Here is a 17,969-nt window from a genome sequence, read left to right as displayed (position 1 = left end):
ATGAAGAGCATGACTGCCCTGGTTTCAAAGATCCCATAGTTTCCCCAGAGCTCAGTGCCCTTCCCTGGGAATGGTTTCTAAGGTGCTGATCTGCTCTGCCAAGACAGCTGACCTCACATCTCCTCTCTGCCCTGGTGGCTTCCCGTCCTGAACACACGCAGGATTTCCTGCAGTCGTTCCTCGGACCCAGAGGGAGCTGGTCTCTCTCTCCACATGAGGAGCTTTGGCACCATGTCCCTCCTTAACCTTACCAGCCTCTGGTCATCACACTGTGCTTGTCCCAGATCCACACTCTCACAGATATATCCTGACTAATTAATCTGAGTTACAAATGCAAAGCAATCCATTTTGTCATTCCAAAAACAATATGGCTGTGTTTCATGGTGAGAGAACAACTCAATAGAGAGCCAGGCAGGGGGGGAGGGCGTGCTCTTAGTTGACAGGCATAGATTTGAGTGGCGGAAAGAGAAAATAGATTTTTTTGGATGCTAACATACATGCTTTCTGCTAGTTGCTTTTGTGTGAGTTTATTATTACTAGAGGCCCAGTGCATGGATTTGTGCACTGGTGAGGTCCCTCTGCCTGGCCTGCGCTGTCTTGCAATTTGGGACCCGTGGGGGATGTCAGACTGCCAGTATCAACCTGATCTCCACAGGCCCAGTCCAGACAGGAGGGAGCCCAATCCTGTGCATTGAGTATCTGTGCCCTGGTGGTCAGTGCACATCATAGCAACCAGCCAAACAGTTGTTTGGTTGCTTAGGCTTTTATATAGAGAGATTATTATTATTATTATTATTATTAAAAATTGGCTCAATCTTTCAATATCAGTGTTATCATCTTCCTTTTTCTGGTGGGGAAGTGCAAGCTCAGGGACATTAAATAACCAGGCTAGGTAATCTGGGTAACAAGAGCTGAGGGGCAGACTTGGTTCTGCCCAGCTCTCTGACCCTTCTTACTGTTCTCCCAGATGCCGTGTGCCAATGGGTAGCCAGGGTCAACTGCTCCATCAGGCCACACACACAATGCTGAGGGTCCACACCACTTTCAGGGCCCATAAAAATGGTTTCATTTCTTTTAAATTCAAAAGAACATAATAGTAATGAATAGCTAACACGTCCGGCTTGTAACTTTAAACCAACGCAGTCATAAAACATGATTTTCAGTTTACTTTTAAGACAGGAAACAGCCATCAAGGCGAGAGTGCCGGGGGTCCACGGAAGCTGGAAGCTATGTGGTCCCAGCACTAGCTTTCTCCCTCAGGACACAGGCCAGCTGCTCTAAGGATGTGCCCAGGAAAAGTCAAATCTGCTTGTTCCAAAAGCGGCAACTCCACCCCCTCCCACTTAGTTGAAATGCAGATTTCATATGATATAAATAGCTCTTTGCTAGTGGTTCTGGCAGACCAAGGGCTTGGGGGAGAGGTGTGTTTGCTGAAAAATAGCCACCAGGAATATTCCAGTGAAAGGGTCACCTGAAGTCCTATGGAAGTCACATCACACACAGGAAATTTAAATCTAAGCAGAAACAAACAGAGATGTTGACATTCACTTTATTATGACCCAAAATATCTCGCAGGAAACCAGGCTGAATGCAGTTTTATTCCTGGGACATGAAGTATCTAAAGGAAAAACAAGCCCTACCTGGTTTGGCTCAGAGGATAGAGTGTTGACCTGTGGACTGAAGAGTCCTGGGTTTGATTTCAGTCAGGGCACATGCCCAGGTTGCAGGCTTGATCTCAGTAGAGGGCATGCAGGTGGCAGGCAATCAATAATTCTCTCTCACCATTGAGAGTTCTAGCTCTCTCTCCCTCCCCTCTCCATCTCTGAAATCAATAAAAATACATTTAAAAAAAGAGAAAGAAAACACAGGTTTGGCTCTGGCAGGAGAGCTAAGTTGGTTAGTGTCATCCTGATGTGACGAGGTTGGGAGTCTGATCCCCAGTCAGGGCACATATAAGAATCAACCAAATGCATAAATAAGTGGAACAAAAATCAGTGTCACTCTCTTTCTCTCTCCCTCTCCCTCCCTCCCTCCACTCTCAAATCAATAAATTTAAACAAAGAGAAAGGTAAAAAAAAATTGTTGAGTTTTTAAAATATATATATATATATATATATATATATATATATATATATATATTTTATTTCAGAGAGAAATGGAGAGAAAGAGAGAGAGAGAAACATCAATGATGAGAGGGAATCATTAATTGGCTGCCTCCTGCACACTGGACCAAGCCCACAACCCAGGCATGTGCCCCTGACAGAATCGAACCTGGGACCTTTCAGTCTGCAGGTCGAGGCTCTATCCACTGAGCCAAACCTGCTAGGGTCAATGTTGAGATTTTTAAGGAAAAGAAGGGCTCATCCTGCTAATGGCTATATATTCCCACTCCTTAGGCTAGAAGTTGGTTTTCAGAAAGATGGTATCAGATAAAGAGCCTCACTTACCCGAAAGACGACTTTTGAGCTTCATCTTACTGTTGCCCTGCTTGGGACTTTCCAGGTTTCCCTTGGAGTCCTCAGAGCCACACGAATCACCTGCCCCAGGGATCTGAAATGCAGAGAGCACAGAGCTGATGTGGGAGGTTGGCACAATCCCTTCTGAGACATTATCTCAAGGTTCAAGGAGCAGCAATCTAGGTATCACGTGAGGTACTAGGATCAAAGCACAGTCTGCTGATAGCCTGGAATCACGCTGGCCAGTTCTTCCTCTGCAGGCACCTCACGGCACAGCTCAGAACCAGGGAGGGTTCTCAGTTTGTAGGCCTCTAGGGGCCTTTTCAGATCTTGAGAAAACTTGTTGGACAAGATCACACATGTCGGTAGGAAGTCACAACCAGAGCCCAGGTCTCTTGACGTGTGGGCTAGTGCTTTCTCCAACAGTGCAAGTCACAAAAAATATTAAACCAGAAATGGAAGCTTAATTCTAAGGTTCTTATAATACAGCAAATCTTGATTTTGTGGCAGCCAAATAATCACACCCCGCAGGTCAACCAGGTATTCCACATGCTACACTTCTGAGGACTGACTAAATACCTCCCAGAATCCATCATTGCCGGGCTATGTGGAGGTGTCCATACAGGTCAGTCCACACATCGTGAAGTGTATGTCTACACTCTGGACCTCAGAGTGACGCAGAAAGGAGGATCCCAAGGTCCAGTGGGTCCTCCTTCTGAGAAAAGCCAATCACGCTTCAAAAACAAACACACCCAAACTTTGCTTATTAGAGAGGAGACTTATGCACTGAGAGTGTTTCTAAAACATTTACAAAACTCATGAGATACATCAAGCAGGACCCTTCCCATTTGAAATTTTATTTTTCTTTGAGGTCCTAGAGGAACTAAAGTCATAGTAATTAAAATAGGTAAGAGCCGAAACTGGTTTGGCTCAGTGGATAGAGCGGAAGGATCCCAGTCAAGGGCATGTATCTTGGTTGCGGGCACATCCCCAGTAGGGGCTGTGCAGGAGGCAGCTGATTGATGTTTCTCTCTCATCGATGTTTCTAACTCTCTATCTTTCTCCCTTCCTCTCTGTTAAAAAAAAAAAAAAAAAAATCAATGAAATATATATTAAAAAACTAAAATAGATAAGATTCATGTGAAGGAACATATATACATTTTAAAATGACAGCAGATATCCTTTAACACTTAGCAGTCATTGGAAAATCATGTAATTACAATGTAAAAAAAACCTCTGAATTTTAATGGATAATAAAAATTATACATTGTGTCTCAAATTCTGTATATAAAAATGTGTAACTAAGCACTGAGAGTAATTTTCCATGTAAACTACCTTTTAAGAGGGAATTGTTTATATAGATAATGTACGTAACACATACAATTTGGAAGATTTCCCTTTCGCCCTCAAGTTCAAGTATCTTTCTAGATGAGAAACAGGGATAAAAAGGCCTGAGAAATGAGGAGATGCAGGCAAACTGAGGGAGGGTCTTTGGGAAAAGAAATTATTCCTAATATATAAAACCAAGATAAATTTGGTGAATTCCTATTACAATGTCAGGGATTGGCAGGTCTCCAGGTTTAAATTATGAAGTAAAGGCAAGATAGGATCCTAAAGATGATTTTAGAGATTCTCTAGAGAGATGCCTTTCCCAGCCCCCAACTGTGACATTAATTCATACATCGTGGAAAAAAAAGAAAAAGTCTTGGAGACATGCCAGAAACCCAGGGCACAGAAGGAGACATGCAAATAGAAACAACCTGGGAGAAGCCTGGTTTAAACATGTTATGGAAAGAACCTGTCACCAGACTGTAAACAGCAATTACAGGAGAAGGAGTTAAGTTCCTGGTTCTCGCTGGTTCCCCCGCCTGACCCTGCGACCAGCCTACAGAGAACGGTGCTCCTTGGATTTGCAGGTCATTGCCTCCTCTGGTGCCCATTAGGTGGGCAGTTATGGGTGGCCAGGGCCCAACCCATCAGAAGGCCTATTTGAGAAGCTCATGTTGGGAGAGAAAAAACATCCAGTCTGTGGTTTCTGGACTTAGAAAGTTCCCTTCCTCCATTTTCCCCTCTATTTTTGCCCCCTGCACAGCCCCAGGTTTTCATACAATCAGAAGTTCTGAAGGTGACATCAGCACTCATAGAATAACCAAGAAGAAAACTGGCCTGCACGTGGTTTCTCAACTCACTACAGGTGAAGGCTGTCACTTTGTCTCCTGATTTCCAGCATCATGTATTACCAGGATATTCTCCCCCTCCATCCTAAGATGCTTTTCAATTAATATCTTGGGATGATCAATACTGAACCATACTGTATAATTCCATTCACCTCTATTTTTCCCGACTTAATTTTTGCAGTTAACACGTGTCCTAAGTAACATCTCCATTTGACAGATGAGGAAATAAAACTGGGACCCTTGTACATAACCGAGACCCTTTTGTGTAGGTGGATCCAGGATCTAGCACAGACTCTGTGTGAAGAAAGTCAGTCCAAAATGAATGGTGTAGAGTTTTACAAGGGTACACAGGCACCGTGTCCCATCTGAGTCGTCTGAGTCGTCGTGATGCGAACACAAACGCTGTCAACGCTTCTTGAATTTCAGAGTCTGAGGGAGGTGGTTTAGAAGAATCATAGCCTTAAAGAAGTCTTTTACTTTCTTTTTTAGTCCTCAAAGGCACCAGAGAATGAAAGATTTAGTTTCTATGATCTATGTAATACCAGTAAGATTTGTTATACCAAAGAAACCTGGTAAAGATATGTCATGTTACTACAGAAAGCCTGTAGCTCAAACCAATTAAGAGTGAACCAGAAATCTCGCAAAGAGTTATGCAAGACACACTGGAGGGCTCCAGGAAGGGGTAAAGTCTCATTTCAGACCCCTCTCAAAGTGTTGGCAAGGGGCTCTGGATTTCAATGAAAGTATGTCCTCCTGTAACTGAAAACTGGCCTGGCATGATTTTAGGTGGCTGGTAACTCAAAGAATGGGAAGTAGGCCGCTTAGATACATTAGTTCCAGGTTACTGTAGGGAGTAGCAACACATGAAGTGTAATTTTGATTACAACATGCCTCTCTTTAGTCTTAGGACCACTGTTTGAAAAGGTCCACACTCTAAGAAAGTCCCCCCTTTCTTGTTTTGTTTTTGTTTATTTTTTGTGAAGCACACAACAAATCGAACTCTTCTGCAACTGATGCCATTTTAATTGTTCTAAAATGAAATGTGCAAAAGATTCTCCTGGAAGGCCTCTGGCTCAGAGAAACAGTTAATACAATCTATTATTCATCAGCCATTTCTAATTCACATGTCATACAACGAAGCCATTATATTAATGGACTTGGATAGAACTCGCCAATTTCCAAGTTAGAGCGTCTCTGTTCCCACACCTGTAACCTATGAGATTTTTGTAAGAATGTCTAGGTCCTGGTTTTATAGTGAGGAGGTAGGGCAGAGGGATTAAGAGTCCACCTGCCTGGGCACAAATCATTTATTAGCAATTTAGGAACATTAGTGCCAACATTTCTGAAGATCTTCAGTGTCCTCTCATCTAAAAAATGATGCTGGGTTTAAGAATTAAATGACAGCTCTAGCTGGTTTGGCTTGGTGGATAGAGCATTGGCCTGCAGACTCTGAAGGGTCCCAGGTTCGATTATGGTCAAGGGCATGTACTTTGGTTTCGGGCACATCCCCAGTAGAGAGAGTGCAGGAGGCAGCTGATCAATGTTTCTCTCTTATTGATGTTTCTAACTTTCTGTCTCTCCCTTTCTGCTCTGTAAAAAAATCAATAAGATAAAAATTTTTTTTAAATAATTAAATAACAAAAAAGAAACAAACAAAAAAATTAAATGACATAGGCTTCTGATTACAGATAGGCAGATTTCCATCTTGAAACCATACTACAATGATAGGGAAGAGACTTTAAAAATGAAAGACATAATCTCCACAAGGACAAAGGGAATAGAAGACAACACAACAAAATTCTAGAAGTCAGTAAGCAGACAAATGTGTGGAAGTGGATCCCAGCTAAGAAAGCTGAATTCTAAAATGGAATTGAGGAACCCCCCAAAGCACATGTGTCAAACACAAGGCCCGCGGGCCAAATCCGTCCCGCCAGGCCTTGCAATGTGGCCCGCACCGCGCTGTCATCACTGCACTCCGCTGCGTTTCCATCACAATGACAGTTTATGACTGTTCAGTAAACCATTCGGCCCGCGATTTAGGCTGGATTTTAGATTTTGGCCCCTTCTCTGATTGAGTTCGACACCCCTACCCCAAAGCAACTCGGTTTGCACACACAACGCATTTGCTGACAGAGGATACCTGGCATTGGGAATGGAGGTAAGGCTGGTGGTATAAGAAACAGCTGAGCCGAAGCCAGTTTGGCTCAGTGGTAGAGCGTCCGTCTGCAGACTGAAAGGTCCCAGGTTCGATTCCGGTCAAGGGCATGTACCTTGGTTGCGGGCACATCCCCGGTAGGGGGTGTGCAAGAGGCAGCTGGTCCATGTTTCTCTCTCATCGACGTTTCTAGCTCTCTATCTCTCTCCCTTTCTCTCTGTTAAAAATCAATAAAATATATATTTTTTTTAAAAAAAAAAAAAGAAGAAAAAGAAAGAAACAGCTGAAAGTAAATCAGTTTTAACTGATTTTGAGGGAGATTCCCAGGGTCAGGATGACCTAGACAAGCGTTGGTGTGCATTAGAGTCACCTAGAGAGTTAATAAAAGCTTAGGCTTATGGACATGGGACAGGACCTGGGCCTCTGGAACTCATCATTGCCCTAGTTCATGCAGGACCTACACTGGAACCTCCCTGCCCTCCCCTGAGCTTACCCGGAGATGGAGAATGAGAGAATGAGGGTCCCAGCTGCACCAAAGTAGCCCACCAGCCAAAATATGAGGGCGAGTTGTCATCTATTCAGAATATAAGTATTTAACCAGCAAGTGTGGAAACCTCTGCTCTGTCTCACTCTCTGTATGAACTACAGACACATAAAGTGTATGCAGTCCAATGAAATTCACATGCACCACATAAAATAGGAACAAAAGTACTTACTTCTAACGGGTTAAAATTGCCTTCTAATTATCTTATAGGCTTATTAAGAGGATTAAATAAGAATGCATTTGAGAGCAGTAGGAGAGTACCTAATGTGTTTAATGGGGGGTATAGTGAAGCTTTAGGTAAAAAACAAAACAAAAACAAAAACAAAAAAAACACAAAAATAGCTCTGGCCAGGTGGCTTAATGGATTGAACATCATCCCATGCACCCAGAGGTCACCAGTTTGATTCCCGGTCAGGGCACATTCACAGGTAGCTAGCTCAATCCCCAGTAGGGGTCCTACAGGAGGTAGCCAATAGATGGTTCTCTCTCACATGGATGTTTCTCCCTTTCCTTTTCCCTCTCTTTCTAAAATTAATAAAAACAAATTTAAAGCAAACAAATAAAAACAAAACCCTAAAAGAAAAACCTTAAGCTTTTTTCTCTACCAGGTCTTAGGGTGCCTCTGGAATTAGTGATTGCATATACTATGATTATAGCTCTAGACTGTATATACTTTTCAACTTCAAGGGTAACAGATTTAAATTACAAATAAAGCAGAAGAAACTCGAAACAAAACAAAACAAAAACAAACGAAAACAAAGCCAGGTTCTTAGATTCAAGTTGAAGAAAAAGCTCCATAAAGTTACTGTAAACTTAAAAGGTAAGAAGGCAGCTTTATTTATTTAAAAAAAAAATCAAAAAAACTTTAATATATTCCAAGAGTCATAGATAACAACTAGACTGGCTGGCATGGCTCGGTGGTTGAGCATCAACTTATGAACTATTAGGTCATGGTTGATTCCTGGGCAGGGCACATGACTGGGCTATGGGTAGGGGGCATTCAGGGGGCAACTGATCAATGATTATTTTTCATCACTGATGTTTCTATCTCTCCTTTTCCCTTTGTCTCTGAAATGAATAAAAATATATTTTTTAAAAAACACACAACTATATTAAAAATTACTATTCATTTATATAACCACAGTATACAAATTCTAAAGATACTATTACTTGACTTGGAGAGAATCTAAGTAAAAATGTCCTCATAATTATGCTGAAGAATATACATGATGTATACCAATTTTAAGGCATAAAGAATTATGCTAGGAAGAAGACAGTTTCAAAGGCATGTGCTTAGAGAACTTGGCTTTCAGAAATCAGGGCTGCCCAGGTCACCACAGAGGATTTGAGGATATGCTCTGGTTTTACAATTAGAATAGAAGCAGTGCAAGAGAGATAACACATACTTGATGATTTGCTACAGGAACAGAGCTATTTCCTTAAGAAGATGAGATCTTAGATGACAGACTGGACATATACAAAGGCAAGGTGAGATTGTGAAGTCCAGGGTAGAACAATGTGTAAGGAAAAGAGAGATGTTCCTAACTGTTCTTAAAGTGAGCATTACAAAAGCGGGGAGACACTTAGCCAGTCCTTAGTGAGAGAGCGTTACTGGGACCTAAGAAAATCCAAACGAGGAAGAAAGGCAAAACCACAGAGAGCAAAATCTAAGAGCTTCCCCAAAGGGGTCCCAGGCCCGGAAAACAATGAGAGATGTGATTTATAAACTGCAGATAAAGAGCCTGAGTAAGAGGATTTAGTACAGCTATGCCCACAGGGATCAGATTGAAAGAAGAGGAAAACCAGAAAGAGGACAAAAAACAAAATAAATAATTCCTGGATAAATATATATGTGTATATATTTTATAATTGATTTCAAAGAGGAAGGGAGAGGGAGAGAGAGAGATAGAAACATCAATGATCAGAATCATTAATCGGCTGCCTCCTTATGACCTCTACTGTGGGATGGAGCCTGCAACCCAGGCATATGTCCTTGACCAGAATCGAACCCAGGACCCTTCAGTCTGCAGGCCGACGCTCTATTCACTGAGACAAACTGGCTAGGGCCCTGGGTAAATTTTAAAAGGACATGGTTATTTTTGTTGCCCTGATGGAAGTGGCCTGAGAAATGGGAGCCAGGAGGAACAATAATAGGCCAGAACGTGATGTTGATGTTGGTCTGGTGGGAGGCTATTTCCTCATGGAATTAACCAAGTCAAAGATGGTGGTGGTCAAGATACAACTGAATAATGGATTCTTTAGTAAAGAGGGGACTCACTGATTCATCTCTTTCACAACGATGGGCCCCACATGACAGAGTCTAGAATAGTATTTTAGAAAAAAATATCTGCGTCAGAAAGTAAAGGAATAGCAGAAGTAAAAAAGACTCACGGACTCAGCCAGCAAGGCTAGGAAAGAAAACAGGGGTCCATCCAAGCAGCAGGCTAGACAGAAACTCGAAGTGAGTCTTCCCAAAAGGAGACAGATATGCCACACAAGAGGCACATCCAATCACTGTCCAACAATATGAAGCAGAAAGCAATACGACTTGACCTCTGGAACATTCAAAACCCCAGGAAGAGCAGCTTGCTGAGGAGTGGTGGCAGAGGCATTCGCACCCACTAGCTCACTTGGGAAGCACGCCTCAGAATCACCAACAACGGGTCTGCTTCATGAATCCACAGAGGGTGTTTCTCAAGCTGAATAAATATAAGCGAGAAATGCTGCTTCCTCCAGTCTAAGCCCTTCTAGGTCAAAAGGCAGTGGACATGGAAAATGTGGCCCAGGATGGAAAATGCCTGCTTCTGAGAATGTGGAAGCTCTGTCCAAGACACAATCCACACCCAACGCAGCACACCACAGTGCCCATACTTGTGTCTCAAAGTGTGAGTGCAAAGCAAGAAGCTCTGGAGCTCAGCTGTTGTGGCTCAGTGGTTGAGCATCGACCCATGAACCAGGAGATCACAGTTCTAGCCCACAACCCAGGCATGGTCAGGGTATATGCCTGGGTTGTGGGCTAGATCCCAGTAGAGCATGTGCAGGAGGTAGCCGATCAATGATTCTCTCTCATCATTGATTTTTCTATCTCTGAAATCAATAAAAACATATTTTAAAAAAGAAGAAGCTGTTGAATATAAACAAAAAGCATAGTAAATAGTACCAGGTTGATTCCTCCACTTAGATTGGAGAGATTCCTGAAAACTGAATTTAAATTCACAGTCATAGACTCCAAACAACTGCTATAGACTGACTGGCATTTTTGAGAGAAGAATATTGTCATCATCAGCCCTCCTTTGTCTGACATTATTGAGTGTCTGCTGCAGCCTGTTGGGAAACATCTCTCCCGGGTCTCTCCCATTTGTGTCTTGTGAACCTAGAAGGGCTTAGACTGGAGGAAGCAGCATTTCTTGCTTGTATTTATTCAGCTTGAGAAACACAGGCTCTTTGTACTGTGGATTGTCTATTCTTTCAAGGATGCTTGTAGACTGACAATGTCTGAGGAGAAAGCAGTAGATTTGTATACTGTCCAGTAGGATAAAGATAATGCCCCTCACTGGAGGAAAGAGAAATCAGATTTGCTCCTAGCCCATCATAGAATATTCAGGCTGTCTTTGCTCAGGATTACTCAGCTGTCAAACAAATCCACTGTGTGTCCACCTACATGAGCCTCACTGCATCACTCCCAAAGGACATGTGTGCATGCGGGCAGAGGGGGAGGGAGACAAGGAGGAAATTATGCAAATATGAAACTCGAAGCTGGATGGAACCTTAGGTTGGGATCGGAGAAAGCAAAAACCGCTGTGCCATACCAATGCCATTTGTCTCTGACCCAGGAGTCTTATGCCTTCTGCCAGCATCCATTAATCTGCGGTAAAATTTCAGACTTTTTACAATTTTTGACATAACCTTTGGCAAAATTCAGTAAGTTCCTGGGAACAGAATTCTGCCTGGGACCACTGTCCAGGGGCTGGGGATTGTCTCATTCTTCTAAATGCCAAGGGTGTGGGGCCAATGTTTTGCTACCATTGTAAGTCTATTTACTCTTTGTTCGTTTCTATTTCACTACATAATAAAGCGCACAAGAGACCTGCTGTTTAACAAATTCCACTTTCTTGGAGCTGAAAGAGCCATATTTGTTCCAGGGGCAAACAGCCCAGGCTACAGATGCTGAAAACCACTGCCTCTCCCCAGCACCCAACACCAAGAATCTCTTTGGTTAATAAGTCAGCCAGAAAAAGACACATACTGCACCATATGATTTCACTTACCCCTATTTTCCGGCGTATAAGACCACTTTTGAAACGAGAAAAAGTCAGCTGAATATCAGGGGCAAAAGACCAAAATTGCACAAAAATTACCTGCAGATCTTGACAGCAAAGTAAATCTTTTCTTTGAAGTGGGGGGGTAGTCTTATACAGCGAATATAGGCCTAAACCTATGTTTTAACTGTAAAATTAGGGAGTCGTCTTATACGCCGGAAAATACGGTACATGTGGAAACTAAAGAACCAAATAAACAACAAAACTGAAAGAGACTCATAGATACAGAGAGAGAATGATGGTTGCCAGAGGGGGAAGGGGTCGGGGCGCCGAGTGAAAGAGGTGAAGGGACCAAGAAGCACACATTGGTAGCTACAAAATAGTCATGGGAAGAAAAGTAAAGCATAGGGAATATAGTCAATAATATTAATAACTATGTGTGGTGCCAGTTGGGGTACTAGAAATATGAAGGGGAGCACTAATGTATATGATTGTCTAACCACTTAACTATATACCCAAAACCAATACATAATAAAATTAAAAAATATATATCCTTAGTTAAGATGAAGCAAAATAATAGGAGAGATTGAAGGAGGCCATGAAGTGCTTTGGTTTTTAACTCAAAATGTCAAGGGAGTCCTAACCGGTTTGCCTAAGTGGATAGAGTGTTGGCCTGTGGACTGAAGGGTCCCAGGTTCGATTCCAGTCAAGGACATGTACCTTGGATGCGGGCACATCCCCAATAGTGGTGTGCAGGAGGCAGCTGATCGATGTTTCTAACTTTCTATCCCTCTCGCATCCTCTCTGTAAAAAATCAATAAAATATATATTTTTTAAAAAGGTCAAGGGAATTTAAGCTTGGATGTTAACTACCTTAGATTTTAATGTCTTTGGGTTATAATTTGCAAGGGCATTTGTCTTGGTTGGCATTTTAATGACCCGAGTGTCATTATGTTGGCATTTTTATCTCAGTGCAGAACCTCTAAAGAGCTGCACTGGACAATGTGGCTGGAAATACCGTATTTTTCGGACCATAAGACGCTCCGGACCATAAGACGCATCAGTTTTTAGAGAAGGGAAATGAAGAAAAAAAGATTCTGAAACAAATAGTGTCCTAAAATATTTTATGTGCATTAAAACCCAACATCACAGTCATAAACACATGTAACCACCCTAAGCAAACAGCAGCATTTAGAACCATTTTAGAGCCAGGCAAGCACACAGAGACCACACAGAGCCGGGCAAGTAAAAACACTTTTTTTTAAAAGTATATGTGTAGGCTATATTTGGACCATAAGACGCAGGGACTTTCCCCCCCCCACTTCTGGGGGGAAAACAGTGCGTCTTACGGTCCGAAAAATACAGTAATTGTAGAAGAGAAACAGCACAGAAATTGAGCTTTATCTTCTGGCAAATTTTAGGCTTTTGGGAGTGGGGAACAAACATTATCATCTACTATGAGAGAGGCCCTTTGGTCCATGCTGAGAGTCTGGTACTTAGAAATGTGCTGTGACCACTGTCCAAAGCGCTGATGAGATCTCTGTGAACACACCGTGACTAACTCATTGTCGAACTCTGGGGCGTCATCTATCTTTCTCAGCTAACTCTTGAAGCCTTGCAAACAAACCATGCAAAGCGTGGCTTTTATCTCCAACCATTTCCATTGCACAAGCACATCTGATCCCAAGGAAAACAGGAGGAGGACCAGTTGCACCCAGTTTTTATGACTTCTAACACTTGGGGGGGAAAAAATAATCTGCAGATGTGACAGAAGACATCCAGGCTCCAAATCCCTAGGAAGCCGTGCTGGCTCCTTCCCTGGTCAGTATCTACGTGACAGTGGAGCCTGGTGGTTTCCCTTTCATGCTCCAGGCACACCAGGGTTGTTTGTAGGCTGCCAAAGGAAGCTCATTTTACAAGTCCCTGGGGCAGATGTTTGAATGGCCAAAGGAGAACCAGAGGCCAGGGCTGGGGAGTAAATAACTATTCAGAAAAAGGGAATAAGAACAACCATAAATCGGCCCCAAAGTAGCAAGAAGCCGGCGGGCGGGCTGCAGAAATTAAAACACAAATCTACTGTGACACTAGACTTGATGCTTTCCAACAGAAAGAGTAACTCAGGACTGAAGGGGAAAACAGAAAAACCGAACAGTCAGACTCGCCAAGCGCCAGCAGGCTCGGAACACGCAGAGCCGCAGAGGCAGCTGGGTGGAGTGGTGCTGATGTCCACTGAGGCTCCGGGACTGTGGCTCAGCCAATTAAATAATACTGTCCTTGTTCTAGCTGGGCCCATTTCCGGATTCCTCCCACTTACCATCCCCGAACAATTTGAGCCCACTTTGTGGGTGATCTGGATGATTTTTATTCATGCAAATCCAATAACTCTCTTGGTCCCTTAGAAAGTCCAGGCAAATAAATCACCTGTAAGAACTAGGAGTGCCATCAGTCATTGGTGCCATTTTCCCCTCCTGCGATGGATTTGCATGTGTCACCTTCCCAAGGAGAGGTCAGTGTCCTCAAGTGACTCTCAGTTCTTCAAAGATAATAGGAGAGGCAGATGGCAAGGAGAATCTGTCCCTCCTTGGTACTCATTTCAAATGGAAGCAAATACAAACTCTATGATGCCGGAATCTCTCGCTCTTGCCATGTTCCCGTGAGTTAGTGGGTAAGAACACTATGGGGCCAGCATTCTTCTCTGGGTTTGTGGGCTGGCTCCTACAGGCAGACCCCTGGTCACTCAGCGGGAGCTGGCTGCCGGCTCTCAGAGGACACATCTCTGGGAGCAGGACTAGGATATGCCTTTCCCGAAATTCCAGAGTGATAAAAGTATGTGTGTGTGTGTGTGTGTGTGTGTGTGTGTGTGTGTGTGCATGAACATCTCAAGATATACAAAAAGTTGAAGGAGGAAGGCTATCAAAACAGCATGAAAAAGAGACCGAAGAAGTAAACAGAAGGCATGTCAGGAAAGAAAATAAGGGGTAGATGTCAGAGGTGGCCAACTACAGCAGCGGAGTCAACTCCAATTCAGCAGCAACAGTAGACACACGCCAGGTCCTCCCAGGGCCTTTTCTTCTACAAACGTTTCAGAGGAAGTTTTACATGATTACGGGCTTACTGTAACTGGAAGGGATTGTTTTAATGGGGCACACCATGTAGGCAGGTTTCAGATGAAGAGTAAGGGGCCCCACTGCAGACACTGGCTAAATTGTGGGCTGCTGTTGAAGTTCCAGGCCATTCTCCCTAAGGCCTTCTGCTGCCTTTTCCAGACCAACACGAGCTGCACTCTGAATTCTGCCTTTTCCAGGAGTGGTATCGGGGTCATGCTCATTTGCTGGGAGATATTTCTAAAGGCCTGCAGTTGGTGAAGCAAGTGCCTGGGAAGCTGAGATGAGCCTGAGGAGGCAGCAGTAATAAGAAGTGGTCCCAGGCTCACACATGATCATGGACAGCAGAGGTTGGCAAAAGGCTGCCCGGGAGCCAAATCTGGCCCAATTTACCTGTTTGTGTAAAGTTTTATTATAACACAGTCATGATCATTAGTTTACTTATTGCCTGAGGCTGCTTTTACACTAGGCCCCACATCAGGGAATTCATGGATGCTGTCCGGCTAGCAGAGCCTGAAATGTTTACAATGTGAGCTTTACCAAGTGCCAACCTCTCATTTACAGGAATAGCTCATGCCCTCAGCTACCCGTCCCTATCCAAGGTTCACTGCCAACAAACGGGAGAGTTTTTAGGAGCCATAACTGAACTCGCTGAAGGGAAGGCACTGACAAGTACAGATGTCTTCAGGAAGCTGCTACCAGAAGAAGGCTTACTGGTCTACTGAGGTATTTCCTCTAAAAACAGCTTTGCCACCCAGGCTTTGGGAATTATATTTTCAATTTCATTTTAAAAAGATACCCATAAGAAACTCATTTGAAAAGACGAGGATCCTCTTTTTAAAATTCACAGATTTTGCTAAGTGTCTTTGCTTTAATCAGATTGGTATACTCACAAATAGAGGGCCTCAGAGAAATGGGAAGGATTTCGTTTGTGTTGTGGTCTTTTTGTTGGTGGTGGCACGGAGGGGGGCGGGGCAGGGGAGAAAATTACTTAGAGGAGAGGCTGCCTGGGAGGCCGGGACCTTAGGGGATGGGTACCACAACAGGAGTTTAGAACAGAATGAGGGTACTAGGATCCAGGCAACCTGTGACGAGGCGGGGGGGAGAGGGGGAAGGCGACAGCAAGAGAGGAGGAGAAGATACCTGGAGGCTAGAGGGTTCAAAGGTAAATACTGCTTAGGATCAGCCCTGCCTTCTGAATTAAAAAAAAAAAAAGTGAGGAGGAAAGTCATTTCCTCCTTCTCTACCACCACAGAGCCCTTGGCTTGCTAAGTGGCAAGCCCAAGGCCCAGCACACCCACTGGCAGTGGGCCCTGCTCCCTTCCTCCACTGACCAGTCACAACGTTGCTTCCCACCTTCCTATCTGCATGGACCTTCTCCCTCCTTCCAGGCTCTGGCTGCTTTTAGGCTAAAGACTTTTAGGCTAACTCTCCACCTCAAGTCTAGTCTTCATCTAGCTCACCATTGCAGGGACCTTAAAACAAAAACGGGGGCCCCTCAAAAGCTCTGTCACTCACTGTAAAGCCATCAATGAGCCACAGACCTGTAAAATAAGCCACAATTCCTTAGTCTGGAACTAAAAGCATGGGTTAAACATTTTCACTTAATAGACTATTTATCCTTGAATTTAAAATTTAAAATTTTTCTACTGGTGGATCACACTGTACATGCTATTTTTCTGCTCTAGAATGTCACTCCATTTTTGTGGGTGTTCCTGTGGAAACCCCACGGAATAGTCAAACACCCCATCCACTGCACCCTCCCTGGTCCCTGGAAGGAATAAGATAACCCTCCTTTAGATCTTATATAGCAGCGGTCCCCAACTTTTAGGACCCCACAGACCACCAGTGGTCCACCGACCACCGGTTGGCAACCGCTGCTATATAGCATATGGCTCCTAAGAATTTATTGCACAGAGAGATCCAAGATGGCTGCGCCCAGGTGAACACCTAGCTGCAGCCGCACACAACAATTTCAATAAAATACAACTAAAATATAAAATGGACATTGCCCAGAACTACAGGAAGGTTGACTGACTGGAAATTCTACAGTGAGAAGCAAGGAGAAAACCAGAAGGAGGCGCGGAGGAGCTGGAAAAGCCCAAGGTACGGAGACACGGCGCGCGGAGAGGACGGAGCCGGAGAGGAGGGATAAAACTCCGACTGTGCTGGGCCCCCGACTGCTCTGAACTCCAGTTCTAGGCCAGACCCCGGGGACTCAGGCTCAGCCATAGGGAGCCGGGCTGTAAGGTGGAACCCCGGGGAAGCAGCGAAAGGAGGTCCCGGCTTCGAGCACATTGCGCGCAGAGAAGGGACTGTTGGCTGTGTCACGGCATTGCCCTGACGGGAAGGAGACTGGGGCTCCAGACTGCTCTGAACGCCACCTCCAACTCCACTTCCAACGGAACTGAACCCCAATACCGGGCTCATTGGGGGAGAGCATAGACTGTTTGGCAGCAGGCGAAAATCGAGGGCACCTTTCTCTCAGAGGCACCAGCAGCGAGCACTGAAGGACCCACATAGGGCGGGGCTGACGGAAGCCAAGGCTGTAGGCTCCACCCTGAAACCCCATCCCATCTGTAACTGCGAAATGCGACAACAAAATAGATCACAAACGAAAGAAATGGAGGACAAAAAGCGTCTGGATATAGAGTTCAAATCTACGCTTATAAGGTTTTTCAAGAATTTCCTAGAAAAGATGGATAAGACCTATGAGGATATGAAAAGAGATCAACTAGAATTAATAAGGAGTCAACAAGAAATGATAAGGGATCAACAAGAAATAAAGAATACATTGTCTAAAATAAAAAATATTTTACAGAGTCCTAAAAACAGAAGGGAAGATCGCAAGAATCAAGTCAAAGATTTGGAACATAAAGAGCCAGAAGACACTCCTTCACAGAAGCTAGAAGGCAAGAGAATCCAGAAAATTGAAGATAATGTAAGAAACCTCTGGGACAACTTCAAGCGAACCAACATCAGAATTATGGGGGTCCCAGAAGATGAGAGAGAGCAAGATATGGAAAACATACTGAAAGAAATAGTGACAGAAAACTTCCCCCACCTGGTGAACGAATTAGACTTACAAGTCCAAGAAGCGCACAGAACTCCAAACAAAAGGAATCCAAAGAGGACCACACCAAGACACATCATACTTAAAATTCCAAGAGCAAAAGACAAAGAGAGAATATTAAAAGAAGCAAGAGCAAAGAAGGTAGTTACCTATAAAGGAGCACCTATACGATTGTCAGCTGACTTCTCAACAGAAACCATG

The 17,969-nt window shown here is 43.8% G+C and overlaps 1 protein-coding gene across 7 annotated transcripts in view; it reads right to left on the bottom strand.

Moving 5' to 3' along the window:
* PDZD2 (PDZ domain containing 2) overlaps positions 1–17,969 on the bottom strand; it is a 310,856-nt gene that overhangs the window by 36,625 nt on the left and 256,262 nt on the right. For 6 of the 7 annotated variants that reach the window (XM_045571556.1, XM_036410194.2, XM_036410193.2 and 3 more), the window contains one exon: positions 2,448–2,550. The exons of the other annotated variant lie outside the window; for it this stretch is intronic. In XM_045571556.1, the coding sequence (XP_045427512.1) occupies positions 2,448–2,550 (103 nt within the window). The remainder of the gene's footprint in view (positions 1–2,447; positions 2,551–17,969) is intronic. 7 annotated transcript variants of the gene reach the window in all.

This window comes from Pipistrellus kuhlii, unplaced genomic scaffold (assembly GCF_014108245.1).
Source record: "Pipistrellus kuhlii isolate mPipKuh1 unplaced genomic scaffold, mPipKuh1.p scaffold_m20_p_4, whole genome shotgun sequence".
Taxonomy (NCBI): domain Eukaryota; kingdom Metazoa; phylum Chordata; class Mammalia; order Chiroptera; family Vespertilionidae; genus Pipistrellus; species Pipistrellus kuhlii.
This window is presented reverse-complemented; position numbering and strand designations above follow the sequence as displayed.